Genomic DNA, 13,087 nt, shown 5'->3' with positions numbered 1-13,087 from the left:
TATACTTATGATTCATATGCAATTCGTAGTAGGAAAATATATTTCTATTCGCGCATCTCAAGAAGCAAATTATAAAATGTGACTAAAGTTCAGAAAGACTAAACCGCAACATCATCATCATCCTTACATCATCCTTGAGCGAGGAGCCTCTGCTTAACTGAAGTGAAGTCATTTGAATAAACACGCTATTGTTAGGAAGTGAGGTCGTCTTAATCTGCCGCTGTTTGTTTCTGTGCTAAAATTATGTTTTTTCATCAAAGACCTGTAAGGTATTGATACATATGCGTAGTTTCCACCAATTCGATTTTGAACATCTGTTTCTTTAGGCCTCCCCTCAATCTCACGCATTTGGTGCTCTTTATGTCTATGACACTGTCATGAGGAAATGCAAAAGGGACTAGGAAGTCTCTACACAATATTTCTGACAGGCTGTCAAGCCCAAATTTATATGAGACCCATGGGGTAGGTCAACAACAAGAATTAAAAGTGATGGGTGTACTTGGTTGCACTCTGCCACAGCAGTAGAAATATGCCCTAGGGTAACGCCGCATTGCCTTTTCATTTTATTATAGCGGTATGCATGGTGTTACTCTAACTCTTAGACTGCTTTGAAAAACCTACTATTAGAGTCACTGAATTTTCATGGTGTTGTTTCCTTCTTATTTGCTCTGTTGCAGCGGGAAACTGCCATTCTGGACCAGAATCTACTACAACACCACGGAGATGTTGAAAGGCCCAAATGTCATTGTGGATAAGGTAATAATCCACCCAGCATTCACTTGGGATACATTGGCCAACGATATCGCCCTTCTTAAGGTAAGGGGTATGTAGGTCTTGCTCACATAAGTGCTCGAACGAAATTCGAAAATTTAGTGAACGATGTTTGTGTTTCATATGATCGAGACCTACGGAAAAGGCTCGTAATCTTAACAGGTAATTGTGAATGTAAGACATCTTTGGATAGCATTTTACCGCCAGCAGGCAAAGAAATAAGGGAGGCGTAGAGACCACGAAACATGAACAATTTTTTCCTTGTAGGTTAATTCATTTAGCACTGTCAAAATTTTACCAGGAATGGCATTGCTTTGCATTATGTATGTATGTATGTATGTGTTTGGCGAGAAGAAACTGTACAACATACAGCGTCGCGGTGTCTGCGTCTTCCTTTTGTGCTTGCCTACTAGCGCTGAAATATCATCCAACTTCGCGTACCGACCCGCCCAATACTCAGTAGTGTTAAAAGGATTACCAATCTTGTATTTGATAGCCCCTAGGGTCAATATCAGTTATCACTTATCATCTCATGTCAGTTTCACTGATTCCAGTTATGAATTGATTTACGCACATGTACTTTTCTCATCATTTTTGCGAAAAAGGGAGACGACGACGAAGTGTCTTTTGATATAAACCTATATTTACACAGGACTGGTCTGATGCTATCGCCTCTGTGCCCATACTGCCAAGAAACAGAATCACTAGATCATTATTTTTTGGTATGTCGACGATACAAATTGTTAAGAAAAAGACACCTAGAACTTCCGTTCGCAAAATTAGGGTTAATATTATCACCAGAAATCATTCTTTCGGTGCGTCAGTTATAGGGGTCAGCCACAGGGACGTATTTGATGCCGTTTGCAGTTACATTCAGTCAACAAAACGAATAACTTTTTAACTTTTGTCTTGTATTTTGTTTGTTCTTGTACGTTTCTTTTTTTTTTTTAATCTCTCTTTCGTTATATTTTTTCTCATCGAATAAGTAGCACTTCAAAGGATTAGGTGAACGTTTCAGCACGCAATTCTTGGCCAATCCCCCAGCGTGGGTATGAGCCATAACATGAGGCCATCATCATCATCATCATTTACAGCGCTGTACTTTCTAGCTCCGGTTTATTTCTGTGAAAACCTAAGTTCATCCGCTGGTCCTCGCTCCCTGCTCGGTCGTGATGGAAGTGGACGACCCCGTACGTCTGCCGGTGACGGCGGCGTCAGCGGCGGCCACCTCCAGGAAGCGCATCGGTCAGCAGAGCGACAGCGACAGCGAGGATACCCATGTCTACTCTCTCAGCAGTGAGGACACATCCGATGACGACTTCCAGCTTGTGCAGAGCCGCAGAGCGAAGAAACACCCGGACGTCCTCATCGTCAAGCACGCAAACAGTGAGACAGACGCAGAGGCCGGACGCCAATACCATCATATTTGTGCCCCTGCTTCCCACCGTCAACCTCAAGCTACTTAGCAGGCAATCTGCGTCGATGTCACTGAAACCCCTGATGCCAAATGAAATACCGGACATTCGAGTGAACAAAATCTACTGGCGGATGATGTCCAGCATGCGGCTGCTTTGACCACTCTACGCAGCGTAACGGACCTCGATCGCATTCAGGTGCGCTCTTACATCCCTCTGGGATCTGACGTAGTCACCGGCGTTATCTACGATGTAGACGTCGCCATCCTTAATAACGACTTGCCGATTCTTATCAAGCCAGCCAATGATGAGGTCATTGTTGATGTTAACCGACTAGGCAGTTCACGCTGCGTGAAAATAGCATTCAAGGGTAAACATATACCCTCGCATGTTAAAGTGGGACACTTCAGACATGCAGTGCGCCCTTTTATTGCAAAACCTCTTCAGTGCCGCAAATGCATGAAACCGGGACACGTGAGCAGCGTCTGCAAAAATCAGGCAGCATGCTCCCGCTGCGGCGAGCCCCACGCTGCAGATAAATGTGGCGCGACTGTAATGAAGTGTTCAAACTGCGGAGGATCACATGAAGCTTCATCGAAGAAATGCCCACACATTAGAAGGAAATGGTCATCTTGAAAGAGATGGCCAGAGATCATTCATCTCATCGCGAAGCCGCCGATAAAATCAGGTAGCGACGTTCACATCGCCGGCGCTCCTCTAGGAAGGCTGTGCTCTCTGCGACGCGCATGGCGCTTCTTACACCCCCTCCTCCTCTGCCGCCCGAGCCGTACACTGTGAAAATAACCGCGAAGAACAAGGCCACTGAAAAGACCACATTTGCAGAATCTTGGCCGGCTCTACCGAAACGACAGCATTCACCAACAGAATCACAGCAAACTTTCGCTGGACAACCCCCGACGTCTACAGTCGGCGATTTGTGTGACCAAGACAGGCAGGTGGCTGATATGCTGCAATCGCTAATTAATACAATGCGCATGGGAGGACACATGAAATGAACTGTCGCCTGTGGATGTTAGTCGAAATAGAGACAGATGGCGCTTTATCTTTCCGTCAGGCTCGCCTCCTGCCTGTATGGTGACGCGACATTTCGATTTTACCTATCGCCTGTGATAATGAATCAATTTCAAAAATTATTGCAATAACAGGATCCCTATACGATACACTACAACTTACAATCTATAAGCACAGTCTTACGGGGCCTGGTGAGGGGTCCCTTATGGAAAACAGTGATACGTGCAGTAAGGGCTGCGTTATTTATAAAGTCAAGGAGTCATTCAAGGAGAATAAAATTAAGAAGTTCTAGTTTTCTTATTCGCACCAGGTGGACTAGGCACTTTAGTGAGTGCCTGCTTCCTGACGTATACGGGAAGAGTTTGGATTTCTAGCCAAAAAAAAGCCCATGCGCGATGACGAGCATCTCATTTTCTCACGGAAAGGAGATAATATGGACATGCTGCATGCAGTGAATAGTGCGATGCCTTCCATGTAGTGGTTACCTTTTGGACGCTGTAAGGTAAACCTATTCCAAAGTGCTTCTATTTCATTTCTGCTATTAGCCCTTCCCGATTCGTCTAAGTTTTTCGGGCCACTCCCACTTCACCTGTCTGTCACACGAAAACCATGAAATCTGCCCATCTGGTGAAACGCGCACAGACTGAATTTACGCGATTAGATCCAGCAAAATAAATATAAGCATCTTCAGTTATACGTGTTTTTTGCCATTAGCCCTGCGCTATAGGTCAAAATTTTAGGAGCTGCACCCACTTCGCCTCTCTGTCACGCCACGGCACAAGCCTTGTAATCTCGCCCCGTCCGAGTGACATGTACGCCATAAAGATGCATTAATATATGGAGCAAAAGTGAAGCTTTTTTTGGAATAGCCAGGTAATGTCCTATATCGATATCAATAGAACTGGCCCGCCAGCCCATCGATGTGGCACTGGCTATTCGTAGATGCCGGAGAGAAGAGAGAGAGAGAAGGAAACGTTTATTATACAAAACAGGGTCCCGAGCGAGGCCGGGTACCACCCTAAGGTGGGAAGGCTCCTTAGTTCAGGAACCCTCTGGCTTCGACTGCGCTCTCGGCCCTGGCGACGAGTTGATTTTTTTTTTTTTTTTTGCTTATAATAACAATTCATGCTTGACAGATAAACGCTGTCAAGTCCTTTCGGCCCATATACGACATCGCAGTACCAGCTCATGTTCGCTGAGGATCCGTCTTTATAGCACTTTTCACCTTCGGTGGCATGCCGCCGCTATTTTCGACGAGCCACGGCAAGTTAAGCAAGGGGAAGTGGGCCCATCGCTGAAGCCGGTAGTACCCTCATTATCCGTTTATCTTCGTTCGCTGCAGTAGCGCTTCCCCACCGAAACCCTCTTCACTTCTGTGTCCTCTTCGCCTTATGACAGCCAAAAACATAAGAAAGACCTGTCGAGGTACGTAGTGCCAATCGCTTGAAAGCAAAGTGACCTCCTATAAACAAGGAGAACGTTTGGTTGGGTTTCTCAAACAACGCCACGGGTCACCGCACGATGCTTTCCTCCGCGGTTACGTAAATTTGTCGTATGTAAGCAGGCAGGAATAAAAACATATTGCAATAGGTTTATGGCATAGTGCTCCTGGACAAAATTATGGCGCATAAAAATAAAGGTTACACCGCTAAGCAGACGAGGACGAAGGGAGACACGAACGACACATACGGGCGCCAACTTCCATCTGTTTATTTACCACAATCCACGCAAACTTATACAAGAAACCAACGTAAAAAATTATCAGACTAGAGTTAGGCAGGGGTGATAGAAATTAACACTGCTCTTGGGCCAGTCATCTGTACTGAATTATCATGGCAGGTGCATATGAGCACATGTGCATTCCCGGCGTAATCGGAACACCCAACCAAATGTGGCCGCTGCACGTTCTAATCTTAGCGACGATTACAGGCTCTCATTTATGGATGACATTTATTAGTCACTTAGTGCTAGTGACAGCGTGCTAACGTACTTATTCGCTGCTCTTTTTATGAAGGAACCCTTGATTATTTACCTTTCAGTGCGGTTTCTTGCTTTCCTTAGAAAGGTCGTTTTGTCGAGGAGTTGCACACAACCGCAGCGCTTCCAGCGGTCTGCCCAGTGGCCGTCGATATGTTGCTGTTTACCGCCAACCTGTGCTCTCTCGGTTGATTTATTACTTTAAGTAATGCTAGTAATGCTAATTTAGAGTAAAGGAAGTAGTGGTAATTTTGGCAGCACGCCGCCACTGGTCGTATTGCCGCATTTTTCCCTCTGCCGCTCCTGGTATGCATCGGTAGTCGTAACTATGCGTTGCCTCCCAAAGCGGTGCTGCAACTACAATGAAAGCAGTTGTTAGGCTGGTTCTTCTACATATGGAAGGGTACTGACGTCACTCCTCACGTCACAAGCTTCCGTCGCCGCCGTAGCTTGGAAAGGAGTAATATTTACTGGGAAACCTATGGCGGGAGCACTACCTCCTTCGGATTGTTATCAAGAGTACCTTATCGTCAATGATGTGGTTTGAATGCTTTGGGCTCTATAACGTAAAACTATTCTAATATGTTTTTATTCTAATCTCCTGACGTCAAATTTGCGTAACCGTCGACGCAAGCATCGGGCGTTCATCCGCAGCGTTGTCTGAACAACAGTACGTTTCCGCTACATTTGTTCTGCGCTTGGTGCGCACGCAGAGCCATCTTGCGGCAAACACAGAAGACCCCCTCCTCGCAATGTACAGCGCTGCTCCGACAGGTGGCGTGCCACTCGCCCGCGCGACGCGGCTCCTCTTTCCGCTCACGGCGCGATTCCTAGGTGCAGCGTCCGATGCGGGACGCCTCTGACGTGATCGTTGCGCCGTAGCGCGTCTGGTGGGAAAGCGTCCCCTGCAATGTATGCCCTGCTACTGGCGAGGAGTCATGCGTCTGCGTGGTGCTCCCAAGCGAGATAGAGGACGATCCAATCGAGGCGTCCGCCCCATGATCGCGTCCGCCTTTATGGCGCGTCGCGGCCCGGCTGTCCGTGCCGATCACGACGTTTGGCTCGCATAGATCGTTTCACCCTCCGAGACGCCGAGTTCTTTGGTTCGTTCCGCTTGCTCAGGCGCACTTTTCGTCTTTGTGTGACTCAAGAGCATGCCGAGCGAATGAGTGGGTGGTGCGAACAGCGTGCGATAACGCTATCGTGTTCCACTCTTGAAGGCGAAGCTTAAGCGTCCTCCATCTTCTTTTTCAATAGCGCGATATTACATCTAATATATTTACTGAGCATGTTTCTGTAAAAGCACATTGGAGGAACGTGGTGTTGTGTTGTGATTAGATGCATAGGCACCCAATTACGTGTCTTCAACGGAGTCCCCTGTGCCAAAGTAAGTAGTTGAAATTGACCCAGTAAATCATTCGCGGCTATGGGATGGCGTACCAGCCATCGTTTTATATGCATGTGAACTACAGCTGCCCTTGACGCTATTTGATAAATAAGTTCAGCTGTCGTGGAACATTCCCTAATTTTAAGAGTTAATGTGCTGGGTTGGTTAATATGAGCGCCGGAAATGTCAATCTTAAAAGTTTCATTGAGAGAGGTAGCGATAAGTTGAACCGTAAGAGAATAAACAAAACTGCGTGACAACAAACCTATAGCTGGGCCTTTGAGGATAAATTTCCCGCGCAGCTCGTTGAGTGTGCCACGGCCCTTATCACCGTTACTCATTACGGCAGCCGTATATCAGAGGTCGACAAGCTCCGGATGATGGACCTTCACATCCAGAACAACGGCCAGAACACTTTCACTACTCCGAAACTAAAGTGTGTGTTGGAAGCGCTCTTGCACCTCATCGGCACCGTTTCCGGCAAAAACTATTACATGAAGGAGCACGATTTGTACCGTCTTATCCATGCCTTCATATTCAGTCTTTTCCTCGACATGACAAAATTCTTCCGACTTCGGCAAGAAATCGCCATCATATGTACTATGCCTTGGAGAGTCTACAAAGTGGGAATGCGCCCTAACCTAACACCCAGAGCAGTAAACTTCTCCCGCTTCACCTCCACAACACCATACACTAACTTATAAAGGCCCATAGACAAACACAATACACTCACCTGGCTCAATCTTTCACAGGGCGTTAAATATTTGACGCACTCAAAGTGGGCATACTAGCAGCTGAGCTCACACTACTACCAGTCCCACGCCTCGTACACGCACAAGTCCTAGTAAATCCTCTTCCTCGGAACACGTACGCAACTAATCACTCGTCCCGCCGTACTGCCCATGCGAAAGCTCTGCACAAATATACGGTTGAGATTCCGACACCGTTTGGGTGGACGCGGCCTCCACGGGCGAAGAAGTGGCAATTCCAGTCGTTGGCTATGCACTGCGACACACCGCAACTCTCCACCTTCATGTCACATCCACCCCGGAATCCTTGGAGGAGGCGGCGCTCACGCTTGCCCTCACATACATTTATTCCCGGTACATCCTTACTGACTGAAAGACTTCGCTCCTAAACTTTGCACCAGGGCGTGTGCACGAGACCAGTTTCCGCACCCTCGCCTCGCCCCCCGCAAACCTACTCCGCCATGTCAAGCTGGTCTGGGTCTTCGCACTCTGGAAACCCCAGCAACAAATCCGCTAGTGACCACGCCCGAGATCTCATCAACCGAACGGCGGCGGATCCGGAGTCGGCCTCTTCCAGGGAACGGATGTACACCTTCAGCGAGATGACAGACGCATATTGCGCCGAACGCCAGCTATATCCCCCCTTGCCCAACCACCATCAATCTCTTGAGAATCGGCACTAAATATTATGGCGCCGCCTTCAGAAGGGCACACCTCTCTCCCCCTATCTCCTCTCACGCATCCACTGGGAGCATGCACTCCCTCCTGTACCAAATGCACCCACCTCCCCTACGATACCCTTACCGACATTCTCCTTGATTGCGCGCCGGACCTCTCACTGCGGGGCTTGCAGCTCCTTACCACTTTGGAGGAATGGGAGACCGCGCTAGGCTCGACGAACCCAGCCAGGCGGAATGTCGCCACTGACCGCGCTGCCCACGTCATGTAACTCTGTCACCTCAATTACCGCGTAGTGCAGTGAAGTCGCGCGACGACCCAGGGACCTGCGGGCCCGAAATCCCTTGGTTGAATAAAGTTGTTCTTCTCTTTCTCTCTCTCTCTCTCTCCGACGATACCGGTAGTTTACTCGTATACAAGGACTGATCAACCACTGGTGATATAAAAACTTACCAGCCATTTGAAGAAGTGAAGGTCCGCCATGTCACTCATGAATCATTGCGGCTCCCTTACATTGCTGCTACATCATCCTGTGTGGACTTCCAGCCGTCTGGTACCTAAGACGTGTTGCTTCTTGTGCGGCGTGCGATCGAGGTCGCATCTACGTCTTCTTCAATCCACAATGCACAAGAGCTCGTGCATGAAAGCCCCAGAAACTGTTCATAAAGCAATTGATTTAAAGTGTGCCATGCAGTGTGCCATGAGAGCAGTGTGGATCAGTGAGCAAACGGGGATAGCCGATATTCCACTTCTCATTTAAAAAAAAATATGTAGATGGACATGCAGTGGAACGCGTAAGGCGTGATCGTTGGCACAGTGGTTACAGAATTGGACCATGGGAAGGGAAACGCAGTGCAGCCAAATCAGCGGGGTTATGAAATTATAAAATTTAAAGGCGCAATTTGCAATCGGCCAGCACAAGACAGTGGACACAAAATCACTGGGAGGGGCTTCCGTGCTGCAGTAGACATCAAAATAGACTGCTGCTATAGCTGCTGATGATAATGATGCAGTTGATATTAGATTATTACCCGTTCGTAACATACAAGTTCTGAAAACTCAAAGTGAACTGAAGCTTCATAGCGCATAGCCAGAACACTTAGCCATGAGATCGAAAGGCATCACAGTTGTCAGATAGCTGGCTGAATGCTCGCAGGCCGCTCTGATCCCCACTGTAACGTTAGAGTAGCAGCTTTCTCCTGAACCTTTCCAATAGTAATCTATCTCATTATCACCGCGCTCTAATATGAGTGATATGAATAAGCACTATCTTAGTATGTAATAAAAGATACATAATAAAGTACTAAAACATGTAATATTTTGTGCAGGTGTAACACAGCTGGGTTTCTTGTTTCTTCCCTGCCTACTCAGCTTAGATATGCGCTCGAGTTCGACCAATATGTGGTGCCAGTATGTCTTCCACGTAAAAAGCTGTCGCTAACCAATAGAGAAGCAGTCGTTTCAGGCTGGGGAAGGGTGTCTGAACGTAAGTCCGTTTACTCTATTTACGTCCTTGTTAGTTTACGATCTGATGACCTATTGCTGCGTTACTAATATTTATTAATTTCCAAAATACGTACGTAACCTTGAAGGCATTATCGCACAGGGGACAGTTCGAGAAATATATGTTAAATTGCTCACAGAAATAAGCAATGAATATCTAAAGCGAAGTGACATCAAGGTGCAATAAGTTAACATTTTATACGTAACAGAAAATTTAAACAAAATTAAGACAGTAATGAATTCTCACAAACACGGGAGGGGGGAGTGAATCGTGATTACAGAACATCGAAACAGAATCTTCCTGCGACAAATCCGCCTGTCACCGTTTGTGGAAAGCAGGAATTGGTAAACTGGTCCATAGTAGAACTGTATTCGCGCACTTTCCTTGAGCGGTCGAATCAACTAAAGACAGTTGGCTCCGGCAGGTAATTCCCGCTTTCAATTCCTGTTTTACTATGCAAGATACGGTGATACATTATGCCGCCGCAATGCCAGATTTTCCGTATATATTATAGCCACTTACGTATGCTCTAATTATCCACGTTTATAAGCATTATCATCATAGATGGCAAGAGTTGAAGTGCATGTCTGTGCACCACTTAAAGTAAAGTCTCGTAGTATCAACCGGACCATACAACTGTTCTCAACTGACGTCATGAGCTTTACGGACGAGGATGTTTTATCGCTACGATGAACTTTGACACTCTTAAATTAACATATTTTTTTTTTATTTTTGCAGAGGGCGACCCATCCGAACACCTCCTCTATATAAACAGATTCATCCTTCCTTATGATATGTGCAAGTCGGGATTCATCACAGCAGAACAAGCTGAAGCATTCAACGATTCGATGATTCTTTGTACATCCGCGAAAGGCAAAGACAGCTGTCAGGTTAGTGCTTCGTAATATGTGTTAAATTCCACTCGCGCACATGCTGTGGATACATTGTCAAAGTACCATCACCTGAGTACCCAGTGTTCGAATTTTCTCCATGAGTGAGGATCAACCAGTAGAAAATTCACAACTGGCCACCTATTGTACGTTTTCTTTTGCACGAACAGGAACACACATAGAAGTAATAGTTGGAATAGTACCTTGGTATAACGCTAAGCAAAATGTTGAAGTTATAGAATAAATTATTCGCTAGGACTATTTTGGTAAGTATTTTAAAATTGACGAAAAGCAGTAATTTCTTTCTTTTTTACTCTTCATTTTCTTTGACGCATAGAGTGCTAAAATCTTAGGGACTAAATCCTGAACCGGTAGTTTCTATGAGGCCTGTAATAGTGAATCCACTTTCAGGTTTAGTTACGTATATAACTATCATGTAGGCACTGTATGAATGCATGGTGTCACAGCATTTGGCTGAACCGTGGGCCGTTTTTAGTGTGTGCGATGTGTTTGTTCGACACCCTACTTGATAAAGCAAAATGGGTCTAAATTACATACTCTGAAAATGTTTTCCCGGTTTGGGGCGTAACTTCTCCCACAACAATGATCGACATTTGTCTTGATCGCATTTCATTTTTTTAACGCGGCGAGCCCGGTACTTCCAAGTCACGAACGGCATGCGCGTTTCAGCGTGACATAGCCTTTTCGACAGGAAAGTAGTGAGCGCAGTGTTTAGAAGAAAGGCAGATGAGTTATTGTTGTGGGACAAATATACCCTGTAAAGGGCGCAACTGTTTTAAATGTGTAGGGAGAAATCTAGAAAGGGTGAATTAAATATTCAGATGGCGGTATGCCGAAATCAACAAGGCATTGCATCGCGCTACATCAAATGAAAGAAAAATGCACTTGGGTGAAGCTCCGCCAAATTTACGTGTACCAACGCTGTTTTTGTGCTCGCCTCGGCAATGTATACCCACTTCTGAGCCCCTCCGCCCGCAGTACTGCTTTTAACACTTTAGGCTCCCTGTTTCAATGAGGCTGTTATAAAATGGACTTACTCCAATTTAACACTAGATATATACATCCGGCTTAATTTCTTTTTACCTCGCAGGGTGATTCAGGTGGTCCATTGACCGTATGGTCAAAGCTGGGCAAGACAGTTCAGGTTGGGCTGGTTTCTTTTGGCACCGGCTGTGCGCGTGGTGACAAGCCAAGCCTGTACACACGCGTTTCAACCTACGTACCTTGGATCAAGGAGGAGCTTGCCCGGGATGAAAAAGAGCACAGTGAAGGTGAACGTATCGACTCGACACTGCATCGGACGCTATTTCCATAAATAAGCACGAATACATAGTTGAGCGTTCAGACACACGCTCCGCCAATTACTGGGTGAAGGAAAACGTTATTCGTCATTTGCTACGTGGAAAATGCAGCATCGTGCATGTATTCCGTTCTCGCAATTTCTGGCGTCATAACCTTCATAATCATAATCATAAGGAATATTACGCAACAATTTTGTGCTAGGACGAGCAATAACAATAATGAGGACGGAATCGCATCCGTCGTAATTTAGAGGCCATTTGATGACGTGATTGACATGAAAATTGAGGAGGTGTTGTGTTGATTGTAGTTCTCTACAGCAACGGTTCATGTTTGAGTCCATCGAGTACATCAAGTGGTATTTCTCAAGCGAAGTCACCTAGTAGGCGTTAAGCTCATCCGGCAGTGGTGGTCAGGGGGGGGCGGGGGGGCGGGGGGGGGGTGCACTTTGCTTGTGGTCATTCAGGCAATATAGTTCACATTACGCGGCGAAACCGTCACACGCTAAGAATGCACGGAAACAAACACTCATTTTCACCATGCAGTATATTATGGTACAATAAAGCTATTCACCATGAAACTGATTACAACGGATGAGTCAGCCGAGAAGCCCGGAAGACATTCTGTTTTGTTGCCGAGTGATTTCCACCAGGTTCCTTTACAAAGCAGTAGTTTTAATTATTTATTAAACAGAATTGTTGCCATACTCTACATAGCGCGTACAGTTTGTATGCCGTTGGGTTGTAACCATCTCTTAAAGTTAGTTTAGCATCAGTCCCAGACTGACCCCTCAGGACCTAAATATTGTTCTTCCTACCATACTGCAGAAGTAGAGACTTCTGTACTGCGCATACATAGAATGCCACTGACAGCAGAAGGCGGTTTCTCGTTCTGTGCTCAATCACGTTAAATGTAGCTTTGGACACTAAGGAAACACCTCGGAAACTTTAAAGGTACATTAGGTGTTTTTTGGTATTTCTTTACCCTCATACCGAGACTTCCAGCATAAAATTCCTACAACTTTTCTTTTACTCTATTGCACTGCTTTGATTATAGATGAACCCAAATTATTTCTTGAAATATGTGTACATTGCTCGCCGCTTGAAACGTGACACTCGAAAAGCCTGGTTGTCTGCACTTTTCTTGCTCACTTGGGGGTTGGGTCGAGACGAAATGCAAACACAATGCGTAAAAAAAGCGCTCTCTATTTCACTACTTACCACGGCGCATCAGCTGGCGGTACCCAATGCCCATGGTGGGCCCAAAAAAAAAAGGCAGGCAGCCATGCCCTCCATGTCTCGCAGTTTCCATCGGTGATAATTGTACATGTAGATATTGCACAGCGTCTCTGCTTTGGCTCACAA

At 46.1% G+C, this 13,087-nt stretch overlaps 1 protein-coding gene across 4 annotated transcripts in view; it reads left to right on the top strand.

Moving 5' to 3' along the window:
- LOC126543149 (serine protease 29-like) overlaps positions 1-11,785 on the top strand; it is a 29,518-nt gene extending 17,733 nt beyond the window's left edge. For 3 of the 4 annotated variants that reach the window (XM_050190286.3, XM_055062290.2, XM_055062292.2), the window contains 4 exons: positions 678-816; positions 9,381-9,495; positions 10,252-10,403; positions 11,515-11,785. In XM_050190286.3, the coding sequence (XP_050046243.1) occupies positions 678-816; positions 9,381-9,495; positions 10,252-10,403; positions 11,515-11,739 (631 nt within the window). In that variant the 3' untranslated portion in view covers positions 11,740-11,785. The remainder of the gene's footprint in view (positions 1-677; positions 817-9,380; positions 9,496-10,251; positions 10,404-11,514) is intronic. The other variant, XM_055062291.2, reaches the window with a different exon arrangement.
- The last annotated feature ends 1,302 nt before the right edge of the window (positions 11,786-13,087 follow it).

Source organism: Dermacentor andersoni, chromosome 10 (genome assembly GCF_023375885.2).
Source record: "Dermacentor andersoni chromosome 10, qqDerAnde1_hic_scaffold, whole genome shotgun sequence".
In the NCBI taxonomy this organism is placed as follows: Eukaryota; Metazoa; Arthropoda; class Arachnida; order Ixodida; family Ixodidae; genus Dermacentor; species Dermacentor andersoni.
Note: the sequence above shows the minus strand (reverse complement) of the source record. Positions and strands in the feature narration are given on the sequence as shown.